General features: G+C 45.9%; 1 protein-coding gene across 3 annotated transcripts in view; it reads left to right on the top strand.

The window, feature by feature from the left end:
* Positions 1 to 561: 561 nt before the first annotated feature.
* PIGQ (phosphatidylinositol glycan anchor biosynthesis class Q) overlaps positions 562 to 20,235 on the top strand; it is a 35,766-nt gene continuing 16,092 nt past the window's right edge. The window contains exons 1-6 of one of the 3 annotated variants that reach the window (XM_080353731.1): positions 562 to 626; positions 4,757 to 5,445; positions 9,810 to 9,941; positions 11,155 to 11,275; positions 16,553 to 16,679; positions 17,731 to 17,884. In XM_080353731.1, the coding sequence (XP_080209857.1) occupies positions 4,784 to 5,445; positions 9,810 to 9,941; positions 11,155 to 11,275; positions 16,553 to 16,679; positions 17,731 to 17,884 (1,196 nt within the window). In that variant the 5' untranslated portion in view covers positions 562 to 626; positions 4,757 to 4,783. Of the gene's footprint in view, positions 627 to 749; positions 883 to 4,756; positions 5,446 to 9,809; positions 9,942 to 11,154; positions 11,276 to 16,552; positions 16,680 to 17,730; positions 17,885 to 20,235 lie in introns of those variants that run through there. The other 2 variants (XM_080353729.1, XM_080353730.1) reach the window with 2 other exon arrangements.

Here is a 20,235-nt window from a genome sequence, read left to right as displayed (position 1 = left end):
CCTCTCCCTTCTCCAGCCCTTGCTGTGGGCACAATTCTGCGTGACTCCTCTGCTGATGTCCAAGACCCAAGTCCAGCCACTGCTTCTCATCCCAAACAAAACCCAGAGAGGACCCTCTCGCTTTCCTGGCCCTGGAAGGAGCACTAAGGACAATGGACGCCCTGTGGTGCCCTCCCAGACCCGCTCTCCTTGCAGAGCAAGGCAGGCCCGGTAGCCTGCCCAGCAGCAGGGCGGGAGGCTGCGTGGTATGGCCAACAGGGATAAGCCTGTTCCATCCCCTGCCTTCATGTGAGCTCCCAGAAAAACAGTCTTCCCCACCTTACTTCCAATTCTGTGGCACCCATCAGAAAAAAACCCAAACTTTGAGTCTCGCCCATCCCTCCACACCCGCTCCTACTCCCTCCAGTTGCCCAGTGCCCTCCCGAGCTCGCTGGCAAGGCAAGTCTCTGGCCATTGGGGATGGGGCACAACAGGGTCCCATGGGGGAAGGCGGGTTCCCAGCCCTGCCAGGCCCGGGTGACTGCACGGCTGAGGCTCCTTATCGGCCACCCCAGCCGGCAGCCCCACCGCCCAGCTCTCGGCGTTGGGCGAGTCCCGGACGAGGCTCCGGCGAGCAGCGCTGCCGGGTAAGCCGAGGCTGAGCTCCGCCGCGGCGGCTCCGGGCCCTCTGCAGCCCGCTGGGCGGGGCGGCCCCAAGAACCGGGGGGAAGGGGGAACCGGGAAGAGCGCCGGGCACCGGGGCAGCCCCGCAGCGCGGGCGGAACGCGGGAGCGCGGTTTCCGGCGCCGGCCGGGCCCGCTGCGGTGCACAGCCCGGCACCAGCGGCGTCTCCGAGCAACCGGCCCCCGGAAGCGGCCGGCGCGGCGGAGCGGGCGGTAGGCGGTGCGGGCAGGGCCGGGGCGGCGCGGGGGAGCGGGGGGACCCTCCCGCCGAGGCCTGGCTGGCGGCGGTGCCCCTACCGGCCCGGGGACAGCCTGCGCTGGGGGGCGGCGCGGGGTCCCGTCGGTGGTGTGGGGGCAGCCGTAGGGCCAGGGGCTGGTGATTAAATCCGCCTTAGAGGGAACGAGAGGTGCGGGGGAGGAGGCATTTCATTGCTGCGGTGTGTCAGCCCGCCCGTGCCCTGAGATCTCAGTTAAAAACTGGAATAAAAAGTGGATGAGCAAGAAGTCGGTGGGTTTTGCAGGGACAGAGCCCCGCTCCCGCTCACCGGGGCGGCCGTGGGCAGCTTGTCCGTGCTTTCTGTACCTCCTGGAACAGGAGATGTAATGAACCCCATGGAAAGACCTGGGCATGCTCAGCCGTGCGTTTGCCAAGGGGTCAGGGCCTCTGGCGTGACTGGTGATGGGGCAGTTTGTGTTGTGAGACCAGGGCCACATCCCGCTGTTCAATGTCGCTTTTCTGTCTAAAATTCTGAAATGAACCAGACCTGGGGTCCTTTCTTCATTTGTTGGTTGCGTTGATACGTTTTAGATGGTGTCTGTTGTTGGTTTTCCTGCACCCAAGATGGTTGCGTTGATGATCTGTGGCATCTCGGGGAAAAGCTGGGGGTTTCCAGCAGAAGTGAGCAGATCTGGAAGACTTTAGGCACTCCATGAGCAGGGACTAAGCATATATACATGTACAAATATCTTCCTGTTAAAATTAGCAGCAGTGAAACAATTGACTGTGCTGACATTAAAATGTCAACTTTAGATTTCAGACAGCCTATTGCAATGGATGAGGTGGGTTGCATTACCAGTCGTGGATTTGGCAATACAAGCCCTGCTGTCTGAGCTCCCTGGTTACTACGATATTCACATTAACATGTGAATAGTTGTTTGACTGCTTTTCAACTATTGAGATACTTCCTACAGCCTGAAAACTGTATCTGGGTCTTCTCTGCCATATCTGCAGATGGTGTACTTGGGCATTATTTGACCTGAGCTACAGCCAATGTAGTTAGCTGAATAAAACTAATTTAATTTAAAGTTGGAGAAGGTATTAGGGAAAACTCACAAAACAGAGAAGGATGAAAAGTGTTTCTCCTCCATGAGAAGTTTTCCTAGGTGACTATGGCTATTAAAAAAAAAAAAAACTCATTGAAAAACAAGTGTTTGGATTAAGAGTAAGTTGATAATTCTCTGAGATGTCCACTCTATGGACAAACCTGTAAGAAAGAGAGCTGGGCAGGGACACCGAAATCTCTTGTAACAATGCACTCAAGCAACTGTGACATCTCTGGAGGAAAAAGAAGAATGCAAATTCAACTCTAAAAAGTTACCTCTCCAATATTACTGGTGGTAGTTTTGGTAATTAAAATAGAAATACTGAAAAAACCATTAAGGTATTATTTTCTTCTTTTGGGGGGAGGTTCTTTAAAATATTGAGCTCAGTTTCAGTTTTTATAGTATTCAGTTATTGGTAAACTTCACTTATAAGGTTTTGGTACTGTGATACGGCTAGAATGTTAGCACACTAGCTAAATTTATATTATTTTAAATAATTCCTGAGCATATGCATGTATGTACATTTTTGACATGTTCAATCTGTTATTTTTCCTTTCAGACCCCCTGTATTGATATAATTTATTTCTTTTTTTCCTGGGAATATGTCTGTGGATCTTATGAGGGGAAAAAACCCATCTTTTTTTCAAACCTAAAGCTCAGTCCTGAAGTAGATCTCATCTTACCACCTGGTAATGTGTCATTAACAGTCTGAGTTAGGCTGAGAGATAGGAGACGTGGTGCAGGGAAGACCGTTTTGGCCCAGCGTCCTTGGACAAACTACACTGTCTTTGTAAAACAAAAGCAAAATGTAAGGGATGCAGTTTATTTCAAACTCTTTTAAGGGCCAGTCTAATGATTTGTGTCTGTTAGCTGATTTTCAATGAGGTTTCCTATGTGTGCCAGGAACAACTCTTTCAGATAGGATATGTGTTCCTTGTTGCTTTCATGGTCTTCAGAAAAAAAAAATTCTCAAGTCTTAGCTATTTCAATAGAAGTGAAAAGTAAGCTTGGATGCCTTTTTTTCAGTCCATTTGGGCCTAATAGTAATTAAATTTTGTCTGGTGAAAGGTGAAGTTTTTCAACTGTACTGCAAGCCTTTGGTCTTTCCCACGCCTGGTGTCCTGCCCCGTTACTTTCTCAGGGTGTCTCATCTGCCATTTTTCTGCCCTTCGTTTGGTGCATCTTTCCACTTCCCTTTCTGCTGGACCCTTGCAGCCCTTTGGAAAAACCCGTATTATTTGAGAGCCTTCTGAGAACCTGCTGTCTCACAGACTGTGTCTCACAGGTTATCCCTCTGGTCCAGGTGGGAGAGCTGCAAGTCCCTCCATGGCTTCCAAATCCGGCAGTGGGCTGGAGAGTCTGTGGGGCAGAGAGCACCCTTACGTCTGTTCGAAGGGAAGTCTTGGGGCGTGCTTTGCAGTTTTGCAGTAAAGGGAGAATTCAGTCCCAGGAAAAATACATTACTCTTTGCAAACGCAGCAGCCGCGGAGCTTTTCCTGTCAGAGGAGCAAGCTGTGCACCAAGGAAACTTCACCTTGCTGCCTGGAGGGGCTGACAGCTCACCCGTGAGCAGACATCTCCCACTGCTGGACTTGACAGGGCTGTGGGGCTGGGAAGAGGTCAATCACTCGCCTTTGCTGCTTCCCCATCACCTCCTCCATGCCGTAGCAAACTGCCACGTGCTGAGATTTACTAGATAATTGTCCTCTATTAAAAAGAGAGAAAACCAAAACCACCAGGGACCTCCACATTGCGCATCCTCTTTACACGTTATAAATACACTCTGTGTTCCTCTTTCCGACTGACTGGGTCCCTCGCAGGAGCCAGCCTCGGGGGCCTGTGGAGTTCTCACATCTCTAACAAAGCGCTGAAGGACGGGAAAGGACAACGGGTGCTGGATGCCGACTGTTCTGCGCCAGCACCCTCCTTACTGCAATTATATTTCTGTTAGAAACCTCCGCCTTATTTAAAGAGACATTGTCAACTGCCTCAGAGCTCCTTTTTGTACAAGTCTTACAAAGCCATTGAAATGTTTACTTAATGACATGGAGAAAAATATTGTAGATGAAGAACACTGATAAAGCAGAGATGCTTCTCCTATTTTAGGATCTTGTATCTAATGAATTAACACTGCTACTTAAACTTCAGTCATTAATCACTATATTCCCCTTTGACAAAATTATCTTCTTTGCTCCCGGATGAGGGGAGTGTGACGAGAGGAGATGAGTGATGTGACCAAGGTTTTTCAGTGAGTTTGTTGCAGACCACAGCTCTGGGTTCTGAGATGATAAAGGGGGCTCTGTAACTATCTTGCTTTATAGCATAAAGCAATATTTGATTGTCGGTAACAGGAGGAAATATTCCTCAGAGGCATCATGGTGAGCCGTGGTATAGTCCTTTTTCTAGGAAGTGCCACCATCAGATCCAGGGTCTGAGGATTCCTTATCTTGGCTGCTCAGACAGGCTGTGCGGCTCAGACTGTTGTCATGAAATGCAGCCCCAAGACTGGGAGAAGGGCTTTGCTGAGAAAGTCCAAGCTCAATACCCTTCACTTCAAAGACTGCAGTTTGTCAAGAACCTCCTAAATACTTCTCTGGATTGAAATCTCTGTTGGTCACTAAGGTTGTTATGTAGTTTCAGTGCAAAGGCAAATGGTTGGACTTAGTGTTTTAAAACTTGACTGAGCCTCCTCACCAGTTACTTTGGTCAGCTCTAATTTTCCTTGCATGTAATCGCCATTCTCAAGTTTTATTTCTGGGTTCATTTGGCAGGTATACCGTTCTGTCAGGATTGCTGCCATGGTACTTAAAGTCTTTTTTCCATCGTGCTGCTCCTCAGCAGAAAGTGGCATTTTGATCGGCCGCTGGATCTCAGAACAGAATTCTGCTGTTATCCTCGCTGTGGTCCATTTCCCTTTTATTCCTGTCCAGGTGAAGCAGTATCTCAGCGAAGTCGAACGGGTGACTAAAGTCAGTGTTTCTGTGCTTGGCTCGTGGAGCAACAGCAAGCAGGAGAAAGAAAAGAGTCTGAGTGAGTTCTTGGAGGACCTTGGGACAATATTCTCCCATGAGCCCTGGATTCAGATAAGCAAAGAAGGAGACAGCAAATTCTGGAGCTGTTCTACCCTTCAGAAACACTCTAACAACCCTAAGGAAGAAGAAATCATCTTAGTGTACTATGACCAGCGCAAAGTCATGCTTTCCCATCTACATCCCCCTTTGGCCACCGACCCCAAGGCAGATGATGCTTCAAAGCTCTCTGCCATCTTTGACACAGTTGCGAAGAGCAAGATACTGTTCATGACGGACAGATACGATGATGGGCCCATCAAGCTGACCCACTGGCAGTCGGATGGCGTTGAAGCGAGTATCATCGTGGAGCTGATGAAGCAAGCTTCTGTGCCTGCCTGCATGCTGCTGACATTCCTGCTTTCACTTATCTCTGGGATCTGCAGGAGCAGGTAAGTGATGTGACATCAGCCAGCCTACATTTGGCATGGAAAAGTAATTAATATTTAGACATTTGCAGGGTTCCTGCTCAACCCCAGTAAGAAGTACAATTGATACAGAATCGTTTCTTTCATGAGTAGATGTCACATCATATCTGCTGGTACTGCTTGTAGTTTCATGGACTTTATATGTCTCTTTGGTATATTTTCTTAATTCTGCGATCACCAGTGTGTGAAAGGGCGTTTATATGGTACAGCAAGTGACATAATAGGTATGGACTGCAGAGCAGGGCACTAACTGACAGGTGAATATGCCTCTTGTGGAGTTTTTCTGAGAAGTCCTTCCCCGGTGGTTCCGGCAGCTGTCTAGCCCCTCTTGTGCACCTCAGCCCCAGCAGACAGAGTCCAGCAGGTTATGATCAGAATGACGGACCTGATGTGACTGACAGACACAGGACACAGAGGTGTGCTGCAGAAGCGCAGACCCGCTTGCAAGGAGGGAGCTCAAGCTCAGTCTGGCAAGTTGGGCACAGAGACCTGCTACCCAGCTTATCAGCAGCTATTTTGATTTCGGCTTTTCCCAGACCCAGTCAGGGCATTTGGAGCTGGAGCAGCAGCCAGGCTGGCAGGCAGCTGGATGTACCAGCGGGCAGAATGCGAGGCTTCCTGTGTGGAAAACCCAGGCTGAACTTGTTCTTAACCTTGGGAGGTAGATACAGGTTACTTTCTGCTTTGTTTTCCTCACCTGTAGTATCAGACTGATACTTACTTATCTTACAAGTGTTTTAAAACAGCAGTCTTGGAGAAGAGATATTAGTACCTGGCTTTATGACAAACCTCCTGCTTGACCTTCTGAGTAATTTAATGTGATTTAGTTCAATTTGCCATGTGGTGTGTGGTACAGCCTCCTTTGTACCAACACACACAAGGCAGGGAGGGTTCAAGAATATTACATGCGGGTGTCCTTCCAGTCCCCTCCTCCCTGTGCTGGGACAGGATGTCCCATGAAATAAGATCTACCAGGTTTTTGCTCCTTCTGATCACAGGACTTCTCCTTTCCAGGTTTTTGTGACATTAAGGGATAGTCAGCTTTGAAAAGCTAAAGAAAGAGATCAGCAATGTCCTCTCAGGCTGGGGGCTTTTTTGGATATGCCACTATTGTGTATTTGCCCCAGTGAAGCAGAGTAGCAACTATAGAAATCTCAGGAAGTGAGCACTAACATCAGTCCGAGCTCATCGAGTGCTCTCAAGTCCTGTGCATCTCAAATTAACACATTTCTTCAGCACCACCTTGTGCTAAGGGATGTCCATTGCAATTCTCTCTTCAGAGGGACTTGTGTGCAGAATTTCCATCACCGCTGAAGGTCTCTAGTGTGCTGTTGAGGACATCAGGATGATTTAGTATTGAAGCAATAAACTGTGTGCTCCTTTTTAAAAAAGCCTGTTTGTAAACACCATGACCTCTGATTCCTTATCCAGAAGGGAGGGAGGGACTATTCCTGCAGTTTCTACAGGGAGCAGAGTGACAGCTGGGGGTTCTCGTTAATGGAGCTTTAACATTTGTGTGTGATCCTGATTTGGAAAGATTGCTTTTGATCTGATATCTGGAAAATCCACTCTCGCTTTTGGAAAAAGTTGGATTGGAAAATCAAGATTTATTCATGCAGGCTATGTTAATTTATTGTTAAAATTCCTTGTATTTGGAAATACCCCAAAGATCTGCTGCGTAAATAATGTGGTGACACAGCATCAGTTTTTGGTTGGTGTTTTTTCATTTGTGTGGTTTTCCACAGCACTTCTGAAAATTATTCCATATAATGTGTGGTAAACAAGTGGGAGCATTTATGGCAATGCATAGTCAGTATGCATAGGGGTAGGAGACCACGCAATAAATATTTTTGGCTTTCTTCCTCGGTACTCTTAGGGATGAGAGTGTCCGTAGCACATCTTGTAACTATTACAGTGAGCTTTTTTCAGTGTGTTTGTAATTTTCTTTAAGTAATTGTGTGCATGTATTTACTTTCCGAAGAAAGTATATTAGTGGAATAGAGGTTGTCCTCTTGATGGTAAGTGGAAAGAAAAGAGAGTCAGTTGTAGTATGGACAAGCACAGAGCCCTGATGTGTCTTTTGGGTCCATCCTATTCAATCAAGGAGATGCATTTACCCCCTGGGTGTGCATGTTGGGGGATGCTCCTGGGGATGAAGCTGCTTTGGAAATCATTCTCGTTTGTGCAAGAGATCCCTGAGGCAGAAGAGAGCAGCAGCCTGTCCTTTCCTTCGGTGCAGGAGACCAGGGGTGTCTGGTTGGTGGCTGACCCTCAAGCTTGGCTGCCTCTGGCTCGGGGAGTTGTGGGGCAGCGATGAATGGTAAGAGACACACGTCACTGGGAGAGAACGGGGAGACTGTCAGCCCAGTGAGTGTTTCACACGGGGCCCCAGAGCCGTTGTCTTCTACCTGAACTGAGATGGTCTGACAGCTGTTGGTTTGACCAGTAATTTTTCACCTTCATTGGTCTGTACATAACCACACAGGTAGAGCATTTCTCCTTCCCCCTTCTTTGCATTTCAAGTCCAATTCTCTGCTCTAGCAGAGGTTTGCCACACCAGAATTTGTAACCACTGAGCTAGGATATAATTGGAAGAGAAAACTCATCTGTGCTTGTGCCTCAGTGAATCTGCGACCCCAGGTCTTTGAGATCAGTGGCCGGTGCAGCCGCCCCCCACATCTCCCTCCCCTGCACTGTGCTCTTTCCTCCGCCACTTTAGATATCACCTCCTGACAAGTCAGCTGAAGAACAGCACGTTCATTTGTCTCTAAGGTGGGAGGCTGTAACGAAGAGCTGAGTAACTCAGAGCCCTTAAATTAAGAATGATTCACAGCACGCTGCATGTATTTCAAAACCAATGTATCTGAAATTTGAATGGGGAGGGGGAAGGGGGGACTTCAGCACTCTGTTTTTTTAAACTGACAAGTGTTGTGCAAAGTACGGTTGAAAGGGCTCAGGAGGATGGGGAGAGGAAGGGGATAACAACCACAGTGAGCCTAAGAGGATTTTGAATGAGCCATACCCTTGTGATCTGTGTAAATTGTCTAAATAGCCCCAGTCTGCCCATATTGTGTTTTGTCCAGGCCAGTCCTGGAAGTGCTCTGCTGCTGACCAACAGGCTGAAGTCCTCCGGATGAAACCCGGGGAATGCATACCCACGTTGCAGGGACATCTCCAGGCTGCACTCACTAATGATCTGAACATCTGTACAATTTCAAAAGCGAAGCAGGATACCAGGAATAATTTTAGCATTTGAAATGAATGTAAACTGGAGGAAGATGCCAAAGCAGTAAGAGAGAGTAGGTGAAGGAGGTGACTAAAAGTGGACATAGATTCCTGGACCTTTAGTAAGAAACAGTGAGACACTATGAAAACAGTGAAACAACCACTGTGTACAGGAAAGAAGTGAACCAAATTATGTCCACATTAGAATTTATTCCTCACAACAAATGTGCCTTGTGTTGCTATACCACTGCTGTGTATTCTTTGACTGGCCTGCATCCAGTGGTATCATTTTAGATTGTGTAAATCACCAGCCTTCCTTTCTTTTTAGATTGTGTGATAATAAAAGTAACACCCCAAAATAATTGAGCATCATTTAGTACTTGTTTTCTGAGTCATAGAACCGCGTGAATGTTTCCACTCCTACAAGCCTAATGTGGATGTCAACTTTAAAACCTAATTAAATGCTAAATGTCACGTTATCTATATAATGATGGTCAACCTTGGCAAGGTGGTGGAGAGAAGATAGAAATGAAGACCCTGAGACAGGAATTTGGAAGTAATAAAGAAAAAAAGAAGAAAGGGATCAAGTGAAGAAAAAGAAAAGAGAAAAGGGACAGAAACTGCAGGGAGAGCACAACTGTTTGTTATAGCAAGCTCACACTAGACAGAGACTTGTGACTTGTAACGTTGGGATTTGTGAAGCAGTTGCACCATGTTGTGTTGTTGCACTGTACACACAACTTCCTTGACTCATCTCCTGGAGACTTACAGCAATGTGCAATCCCAGGGATGTATCTCAAAGCACAGGGTGGAATCAGGATTGTGTTCTGGCTTCCTTGGAAGAATGAGACACTTGGTTTTAGAGAATGGAAATGAGAGATTGAGTTGTCTTCTTTAGATGTCTTGATCTGGAAAGGCTGCCTTAATTCTGTTAACCTTTAAGAGAGCAGTTAACATCTAATATTCTTGAATGTTGATATGTTGACACTGTACCTGGTTACACAACCTTAACTTTACCCTGCATGTTTTGCATGGGGTTTGTACGCTGTACAGCCTGCTGTATGGCAAAAGCAAAAGGGGACTTTCCCATGGTGTTTCTGCAGGGTGCTGAAGTTTTGGCCTTTGTCTTTCTTATGGAGCAAACTCTCAATTTGTGAGCAGCTGGGACATCGCCTACAGCACCTCCAGGTCGTCAGCAGCAACAAGAAGGCTCAAAACCAGACTCAACTAATGAGGTATGGAGTACACTTCAAGTAGCGTGTGTCTTTGCTCTAGCCCTGTCTCCTTTGGGGAACCCAAACCATGGATCCTGTGCCCACACAACACTATGGGGTCCTCCCTGCACCATGTTATGTTGCCTCACTTGTTCTACTCCCTGCTAGTTTGCAGATCTTTACTCTGCGCTTTGTTTATATATTAATTATGCCTTTTGCCAGATATATGCCTTTATCCCCAGCCTGGAAAAGGCAATCACACTATTGCCCACAGAAAGCTTATACTGTGTCCACGTGTGCAGTGCTTTGCTGTCACTACTCCCACAAGCTCGTTGCTTTCACATATGCTGCTGTTAACCAAAAACTGCAGTCAGTATTCAGTGACACTTTCCATAAGAGCAGAAAGGTCTAAATGCTTCCCTCTTTCACCCAGTCTTTTGGGGAATCTTTCTTGCAGTAACTGGAGACCAGAGACTCCGACAGCAGTAAGAAAAGTCAGTGTAACAGAAAAAGCAAACATGCAGCAGAGTGAGTGGAACAGGGAGAGGCAGAGATCTGAGACAGATACTGAATGCCCTATGGCCATTACACAGTGAGCCTTGTTCCATGTGGTTCTCTGATCCTGCAGTAATAGACTCCCAGGGAACATTTAAAATAGATTAGCAGATTTGAAGGCCAGAAGTAACTGTGATTGTTCAATATGATTTCCTGAATAACTCACATAATGGAATTTCATTCAGAAACTCTAGCAGCGAAGGGGTAGTTCAGCAGCCCATCTGGGTATGTCTATGAACCCAGAAGCACTGTTTATTACATTCACTAGTGGTTCTGGTAAAGTGTACCTCTTGGAAAGCCATTGGATCTCTATGTGGATACTGCAGGTGCTGGTGCCCTTAGCCCCTTAGTATTGGTAAATCCCCTCCTGAGTGTGTATACACACACACACACACACCTTGTCTAACATTCCTCTTTGCAGCTTCAATCCCGCTCTTCACTCCCCTTACTAAAAAGGTTCTGTGATGTGGTGGGTCTGAGTGGCTCCATGTTTGGCCACAGAAGTAACAGCACACCACTGAAAGCCAAAAGATCTCTACACTGTGCTTCTTCAATAAATTGTCCTGATGTCCCTGGGACATTAAAGAAGCAATGGAAGTGAAGCCAACAGTTGTCATTGAAACATGAAACACTGTCTGTCCTTTTTCTCTAACACTGTTTCTCCTTATTCTGCATGCAGGAAAGCCAATATCTTTGTCTCTCTGCTGATTGATGTGGCTCTGGGGATCCTGCTGATGTCCTGGCTGTACAGAAAGAACCGAATTGGTCACCTCGCTGACACTCTAATCCCTGTGGCTGATGTAAGTCTTGCCAAAGCCATTTCTCTTTCACCTGCTGTGGGTACTGACCAGCTCTTGTTGCCTGAGCTAGTTGTAAGGAAGCAATGCCTTACACAGAAGGATTTCAGAGAGTGTCCTGTCTGAAATCATGCAAATTAGGTCTCCTCAAGACTAGTGAAATCTTCAAATCAAGGCTGCTGGGGCTGCTCGAAAGGAACACAGCTCTGCTTTGCGTGTGCAGTGAATAGTAATTGGATGTTTACCGGAGGGCTGCTCCAGCTCCTAAAGTAACAATTATGGCTCGGACGGAGCTCTGCAGCTGCAGATTGAGTGGTTATTGAGCCAGAACACTTTTATTCTGGAGTTGACAGGAAGTGTCCTCAAGTTGTTGCTATGTGGGGTGTTCAGGGGGAAAAAAATAGGCTGTAACCTGGGTTGAATCTGATAAACTGCTGAAAAGTCAGAATTGATAAGCAGTGTAGCTGTGCTTGTGAAAAGGAATTTTGTGGGGAAATCGAAAGTCATTAGCCAGTCAGGATACAAACACCTGAAATACTGTCTAAGAGCTCTGGTGTACAGATGGTAAACCAGGACAACTTACTGTGTCCTGTGATTTTTCTCAAATGTAACTCCTCTTTCCCACTAAGAGCCCTGGACATCAGCATAAATTCATGAAGAACAAGTATGACTCATACTATCCTGCTTTTCTGCTGGTTCATTTTAGGTGCAGTGCTCCAATATATCTCTTTAGTGGCAGTAAGGAACATATATTAATACAATGTACTTCAGACCAGACCACTAATCTGAAGTTAGCTCCATTTTAAGAGCTTCTGTGTCTTGGGAATACATGTGCAGCCGATGTTGAGCACTGTCCTGCGGCTGCACAGCGTAATCCTGTCTCTGCCCACTTTCGTTTCTGGGAGAGAAGGTGTGTCTTTTCATTGGTTTCTTTCTAGCAGCAGGAAAATATCCACTCTTCGCTGTTTCCCCAATTTCTTGGTTGAGAGGAATTTTATTCTGATTTGAGAATTCCAGCAGTAATTTATTTTTCCTACTTATGCTGTCTCTCTTGGGAAGAGCTCACATTTCCTTTGACGATCTGCTTGGTCCATGTCTAACCTATTAATTGTTACAAGTCATAGGTCTCTGATCATTCTTGGACGTGCTGTGCTTTCAGAAAGTGTGTATGGAGTGTCCAGACTAGATGTGGATCATGATTATTGCTGGTTTGTTATTTTTCATAGTCAAGCTGTCAAGGATTGTGTGTTTTAAGGATTGCTGCAGACACTATTCAGCAGCGGTGGTGGGATAGAAAGGACCACAATTCTTGCAATACGCTTGCTCTTGTATTTGAGCTATACTTTAAAAATATCTAAGTCTTAAGTCTTTTCCCTTACAGATGTTTCAGCTGGGTACGTTTGTGTTCTCTAGAGCTCTCACTATGGGATTATTTTAAGTGTCCAGCTCTCAGAAAACTGATTTCTTAACAAGTCTGCAAGGAAGTGGCTTTTGGCTGGGTTCCTGTTTGCACAGGTGGCTCCAGAAGGGGTTCCATCTGCCCAGTGTCTTTGGCAGATGGATACTCTCCGTGCTCAAGGTGTATCTGATCCCAGCACCTGTCCTGGATAGACTTGCTTGTGAGAGTTGCTCGTTCATTCCTCTTTCAGTGGCATAGCTCATCTGTCACTCAACTTATGCACCATAATGTCAGTTATTTTCACCATGTCTCCTACATGTGCAGACTTCATTACTTTGGTATCATGAAGAGCTGTTTACTTACTTTCCTGGAAGCGTTAACTCCTCCTCGTGTGGGTGGCCTTGTAGTCAGTCGGTGCTTTTCTTCTCTGCGTGATCTCCGAGCTTGTCAGTTCAGGCCACTTACAACTTTTTTTACTTTCCAGCCTTACTTTCTTCTTTCAAGCATATTGGATTGTGTACATAAAATAATTTGGAGTCCTTTTACTGCCTTCAGTGGGCATTGATTTATATGCATTACGTGCAGGCCTTAAAAAATGCAGATCTGAGTGATCCCAAAATATACCAATGACTTCAGCATTTGGTGTGCAAGCCAGCACCACTTCTTTTCCAGTATGACAGCAAAATCTCCCCTTAGCCATTCAGCAGTAGGTTTCCTCTTCGCTGCTGGGTGTCCATCTGGTATGCATTATTCCCATCACTTGGGCTTTGCCAAGTTCAGTAACGCAAACTTTCCCATGTGCAAAATGAGTTACTTTTCCTTCCCTAATGCTCCTTGCTATTCTGCTTTTGATATGTCCCCCAGATCTGATGGTGACATTGACCTTACATCTCTGTGTTAGTAAACAGAACAGTATATATATTATAATAAGATTATGATACATTGTAAGGTTACATGCATAACCTTATTTTAACCTTATTGATTTAGTTGATTTTAATATTGACAAGCTAACCTTATATAATGTCTAAACTTATTGGTTTGATTGATTTTTAATATGGACAAAATCATAGCTGTGTGGGGGCTGGATACAGTGCTCATTTTATTTCCTAGCAAACATCTCTCTGGAAGGAAGCAGATGCAGGTGGGTTATTTTGCCTCTCAACAACTGCCATGGTCACAAGCTCAGCCTGCTGACGTGAGGATCAAGCCATGTTCCCGAGCCATTGTTCGTCATCCACTGGTATAATGGTTCTCAAATCAGCACTTAGCCAGCAATTGTTGGTGATGCACAGACATTGACTGCAGCTCCCACTTTCACAGCTTGATGAGCTGCGCTGTGCTGACTGTAATAACAAGTTGCTTTTGTAAGTAAATGAGGCAGATGTGATTCAGAGACACCTAGGGAGTAACTGGCAAGTAGCTGTATGCAGTATGAAGGACTAATTTTTCAAGCAGGCTTTCAAATCCAAGAATAGAAAATGTGAATAATCTTCTCTCCGTAGGTGCCCTCACAACTCCTACCTTCCTGCTTCCTCTCCATCCCACCAGGCTTCCCAATGGTTGTCCTTGTTTTTGCCTTCCACAAGACAGCCTTCTTTCAAAAATACCCGATTCAAAGTGCTACATTTGTCTGTTTTACAAAGAAGACCTGCTTGTAAATCATCATCCTTTTTTTTATTTCTTCATCTCTTTCATCCTTGCTGATGTCCCTTTTTCTTAAACTGTAATCTCTTTGAAACAGTTAAAAATTCATCATATATCATGCCTCCAAACATGTTCCTGCAGCTTAGAGATAATTGGATTTAAGTTCCTATTCAGTCGTGTTCTGCTAATCCAGAAACAAAGCAAGCAGAGAGGACACTTCTTGGAAAATATTATTAGGTGATAATTTGTAAAATAGTATAACTTAGAGCCCCAAACACCTGCAACAGACAGGGGGCAAATGTGTTTGGTAGGGAGTGCTTGACTCTGCTTGCTCAGACCTGCAGGAACTTTGCACTGTGCTTCCTTGAGCCCACCCGCCATGCGCTTTGTGTCCTTCCCCATCGCTGGAAAGAAGTGCATGGCTAACCATGTTAGCTTTGGTAATATCCCTGCAGCCCTTTATGAAACAGCTCCAATTCACTGTATCTTATTAATACCGGCCACATTCCGTATTCATGACTGCAACAGGAGAATTGGACTCTCAGTCACCTTTTCTGATTCTGCTTGCTATTGATCAGTCCTAAAATATCTGGCTGGAAAACAACCTGCAAGGTTAGGACTGTGTTTTGAAATGCTTTGCCCAGCTAAATCACAGCAAGCGAGGGCACCTTCCCAGAGCTATGTGTCCCTGTCAGAATTTTGTAGCACCTCGGAGACTGTCAGCCTCCAGAAGTATTCAGTGCTGAAGAAAAGCCTTGCTGAAGGACTGCTTTCAAGCTTTAAATATTTCATTAAAATCCCCAAATGGTTTTTCTAAGTTACCAATCCAACAGTTTAAATATTAAAAACAGTCTATTTATAAAGTAGCTAACACTGCTCAGCCACAGAGGTAAGATCTGTGGGTTCAAATCAGTTCTGCCTTGCAGTGAGATGGGGAAAATAAACGAAATACTAAAGACAATCCTTTTGGATAAACTGAAGATGGAACCATTAATTTTGCCACTACACTAAAAGCAAATGTTTGCAAACTTGTTTTACAAGGATCCTGTTGATTAATAAATAAAATGGAATCATTCCTTGGAAATAATTTCCTCTGAGGGAAATTATCCATCTGAATGATGGGGAAAGTAGGCTACAGTGCATCAGCTGTAGGTAGCATGTCTTGATTCTTCTACATGTGCACGATTTGCAGGGCAATTCACTTGCATGGTCTTGACTATGAGTGGGGTTTTCAGAGATAGAAAACTTTTGCTCACAATCTCTGTTCGTGTGGGACAGCATGAGAAGTCGCTGCTTCCAGGTGCGTTCCCTGCCCGTTTGCTGGAGGTTACTGCTCTCAGCCACCCCAGTTCACAGCCCGGTAAATGCACTTTGCTGCTGATTTCAGCTCAGATTTGCAGGTCAGGTGCAACCGGCTGGGGAGCAGAGCCACCCCATCTTCTGTGCTGCGACTGCAAGGGGCACCTCCAGCACAGTAGTGAGGTGGAGAGAGAAAATCACTAAATAACATCAGCCTGGGATTAAAGCACCGGAAATTGTGAGTCAAAGCCCTCAGTGATGTGGGGATGAGCTCCATTAGGCATTTTTCTCCCTGATTCAGAGGGCTTCTATTTTTATTGGGTTGATAGATGGGTATCTCTCCATGAAGCCTGGAGAGAGACATGATAGTGGTAGGCAAGATCAGTGCTGTACGGCATGATTAATCTTGCGTAGTACACCACAGAGTATCAAGAAAGTTTGTTTATGTATGAAATACAGTTATATAATTGTGTTTTCTCCCCTGCTGAAAACACATGCAGGTTATTTGTAAAAAATTCCCCTTTTAAAATCCTGACAGTCTTCCCCATAGTTAGATGACTTGTTCAGTTCTAACTTTTCAGTTGACTGTCCACAGAAGTCAATTTGTGCACCAGCGTTTGCCGTCTGTTTCAAGAACAATCCTTACACTGAGAGATCACACTGTGCAAGTCTACCAGAGGTGGCAATCACTAGGTTCATGTTCCCAGCACTGAGACTATTCAAGCAGTTCTGCTGTTATGTTTGGATTCAGTAAAGAGTCAATAAAGGTGCATTTCTGATTTAACTAGTTGTCTGTAAAGTAGTTGCTTGGATATTTTTATTTTCATTGGTTTGAAGGGTGTGGTAAGAATACTTTGGGGGGTGTAGCATGTATAGTGCACTGGACCCGTTCAATGTGTAGCAGTTTTTTATCTCAGATGCCTTGTTTCCGTGTGTAGCATGTGGCTGAAGAGCTCCAGGACCTGCTGCAGTGGCTAATGGGAGCGCCAGCTGGACTGAAAATGAACAGAGCTTTGGATCAGGTTTTGGGCCGCTTCTTCCTTTATCACATCCATCTTTGGATTAGTAAGTGCAGTTGTTTTAACTTTTCAGCCTCTCTTTTCATCTCTTCCCTCCTGAGTGTTTAATGTTTGCCTAGAGGTGAATAATGAATCAAAATGCACTACTGCAAGTACAAACTTGTCTGTGAGTCTTCCTGCTGTGGGAACTCAAGCCAAAGTTGGATTCCCACACAAGGAAGTCATGCATATTAAATAAAGTACTTGTATTGATGCTTTGCAAGAAGTGCAAATTACGATGGAGCTTACTTGGTGCCATTAGTGGTGAGTGTCCAAGGGAATGCTTGAGCTCTTATGTAGGCTTTTGCAGTCTTTGCCACATAAGAGGCAGCAGATGGATAGGATAGGATAGGATAGGATAGGATAGGATAGGATAGGATAGGATAGGATATGGACGAGGAATGTGCTCTCAGGATGCAAATGCCAACCCTATCACTGACTTCAGCTTAGTGCAATTTTATTATTTCAAGTCTCTTCTTGAAATAACACACCCCTGCTACCTTGATAAGTGTCTTAATGAAGGGGTACAGTCATGATGGACATTAACTCCTTAGTTATTATACTGATTTACTTGACTCCTCAATCAAGTATGGTCTTGTTTCTGTGACTTTGCTCCACTTTACTGATGAAAGAGACTGTGTGCCTCCACACCATTTGATTTTACAAAAGCCATATGGTGGCATTTGTGGGAACAGCAAAAAAAGGGGAATGGCTGCAGTAGAGATTGATGTGTGCAGTTAAAAGTGTAATTAGGAACCTAGACACAAATCTAGAAAAACAAATCACATGTGGAGCAAGGTGACTGCTCTGTTCAAGCTAAGCATGTCCTCTGCCTCCTCACAGAGCTGCCACACCAGAACAGAAACATGGGGGGAAAGAGAGTTTCTGTTGGCCCTCCTGAACACAAGGTGGCATCTAAAGAAGTTTTCAGATTCATTTCCATGTTTTCATGGCTGTGATTTCTGGAGCAGTGTTCTAGGGTGAGGAGAATCAGTCTTTGAAGAATGTCAATAGGAGGATGTCTCAGTCAAATACTGACACTCTGCAATGTCCACTAGGCTACATTCACCTGATGTCCCCATTCATCGAGATGATCCTCTGGTATGTCGGTCTGTCAGCTTGTCTGGGCCTGACCGTGGCTCTCTGCATCCTCTCCGACATCATTGCACTTCTGACCTTCCACATCTACTGCTTCTATGTCTATGGTGCCAGGTGAGTTGGTCTGTATTGGTTGTGTCTTGGCTACATTTGGAGAGAAGGGCCACTGAACAGGCAGGGCATGCCTTTAATTTGTGGAGGATTCAGTCCTGGTGTAGTTCTCTTGAATTCACAGTTTAGCCAGCAGATAATGTATTGTGTTCTTTTTTTGCATGTAGAAGTGATGGCCACAGAGCAATACAAGCAACCTATCTTTCAGTTCTCCTGCATTTAAATATTTATTTATTTTGATAACAACCTGGAAAAATAAAACTATGTGACAAGCAGAGGACACAAAAGCAGTGGCCCTGCTGGAGGGCCCATGACCTGAGAGGCAGAGATTCTGAGAGAGTGTGTGGGAGGAGTGCAGGGGGCATTGATACATATCCAGGGTACGTCAGGGTTACCATGCAAACGGTGCCCACCAATATGCTCTGTTCCTGCCCTCCATTAACACGTGCTGCAGCAAGATACCACACAGACCACTGGGGAATAGCTGCTCTTGCCAAGGAGATGAGAGACAAGGTATAAATACAGGAAATTTTGGCTTATTAAGTACAGAATGCTCATCATTCGTCCCCAGACTGTGAGCACAGAGCTTTACATTGCAAACAACAGAAGAAATATAGTAGAATTTTAGTTATGGGTAGTTTAGGGAATGGTTAGAAATATTGAGATACGATCTGTGAATCGGATCTGTTGTGAGCACAGGGTTTACACCTGAAATCAGTAATGTCAGTAATGGCGAGTCCCTTCCCAACACCTCTAATTACTGGAATTTCGGTTTTGGGCTGTGGGGAGTGGCCTTGTTCCTTCTAATTGTGCAGAGAGTGGAAATAGGAAAAGCATTTTCTCAGCCATTCTCCCCTCCTCAGCTGTTTGTTAGCAGTATAGAGCAGCTATATGTTATCTTGCCACTGGCACCGAACTGCCCCTGCTGTGTCAGGTGCCCCCCATGGAGAGCCAGGAAGGGACAGCAGTCACCCACAGCAACACAGCCACCACAACACCTTGCATTCCTGCAGCTGGCACAAGAATTTTCTGGTTCAGGTTCTGCTGAAGCCTGAAATCCCCTTCTGAAACAAGCCACATGGTGAAACAAGAGCAGGCAAGTGTGTACAGGCAGCCAGGGAAGGTGTGGCAGGTACTACAGCAGGAACACCTGCTTGGTGCCACATCAGGGTGCGCGTGGGAGTGTGTGGCCTTAGACCAATGGGGTAGGTGTGTACCAGCAACCTGGAGTTGTCCTGGGCACCCACCTGCCTAGGGATTAGTGCAGTGAGCTGTGCCTGCCAGTCTGGGGGCACCCTGCCAATTCCTTGAAGCAGCTGATGTTCTTCAAACCAGATTCTTCTCCTGGATAAGACTCCTTGCCTCTGCTTTCACAACCCTGCCTTGAAATGTGAGCAGTCTCCGCACCTTAACTAGGCTGATTGACCAGTCTGGCTTTTGCAGCTCAGGCTTTCTCAGGCTCTGTTCTGCCCCACAGATTGGCTTTGTTCCCCTTCCCTATATCCCTTTATGTTTGACACTGCTGCCCATGGCTCTCTGTGCTTCTTCTGCATCCCAGGCACTCATTCTTCCTCTCTGTTATTCCATAGAGATGTCCATTTCCCACCCCTTATCACCCCAAGCTTGTCTCACCATTGCCATTTTTCTGGGAGGGAAGTAGCTCTGAGTGTTGTAGCACCAAGTTACAAAAGCCTAAGGAAAGGATGCAGAAAGGGTGCTGCCAGCCGTTTAGTTGATCTTTTCCCACTTTTATGGACATTTGAAGCTGTGGTTTACTAAAGGTGCAGGGGCTCTAGGTCTGTCCCTTGCCTCTTTGTGTTGCAGAGGCAAAACTGAATTGTACTGACTCAAGTGTGAGGGGTAAGGCCATAGCTCCCCTGCTGTGGGAGGGGTGTGGAGCAAGAGGAACAGAGCAGATCTAAACTGGAGAGACAATGGTGAGCTCAGGGCAATAAGCTTATTTTGCTGCAGTGAAGGTGGCGTCATGGTGCTGGTGACTGCTGCTGCTCATAGGGGCCACCCTCCAGCAGCACTTTCCACTTCCCTTATGGCAGCCTCCTCATCAGCAGGAGCAGAAATCGCGAGCCTTGCTGCAGCTCCGGGCCATGCTGTGGCCATTGTCCTCTCCTGGTCCGGAGCTGTCTGTAGTAGCCTGGCCCATGCTTGGCCCATGCCAAGGGCCAGCCCGAATATGATTGACTGAGCATTAGTATTTTATCTGCATCATTCTTGGGCTGATTTCTTTCGCCACCGTGAGTTCTGCAGCGTTGGTGAGCGAGCGGGCACAGGGGTGTAATGACGATGGCTGTTTTGTGTTGAAGCTCAGAAACTCACAGCTCTGATGCACAGCATCT

The sequence above is a fragment of the Nesoenas mayeri genome (genome assembly GCF_963082525.1).
Source record: "Nesoenas mayeri genome assembly, chromosome: 15".
Lineage (NCBI taxonomy): Eukaryota > Metazoa > Chordata > Aves > Columbiformes > Columbidae > Nesoenas > Nesoenas mayeri.
This window is presented reverse-complemented; position numbering and strand designations above follow the sequence as displayed.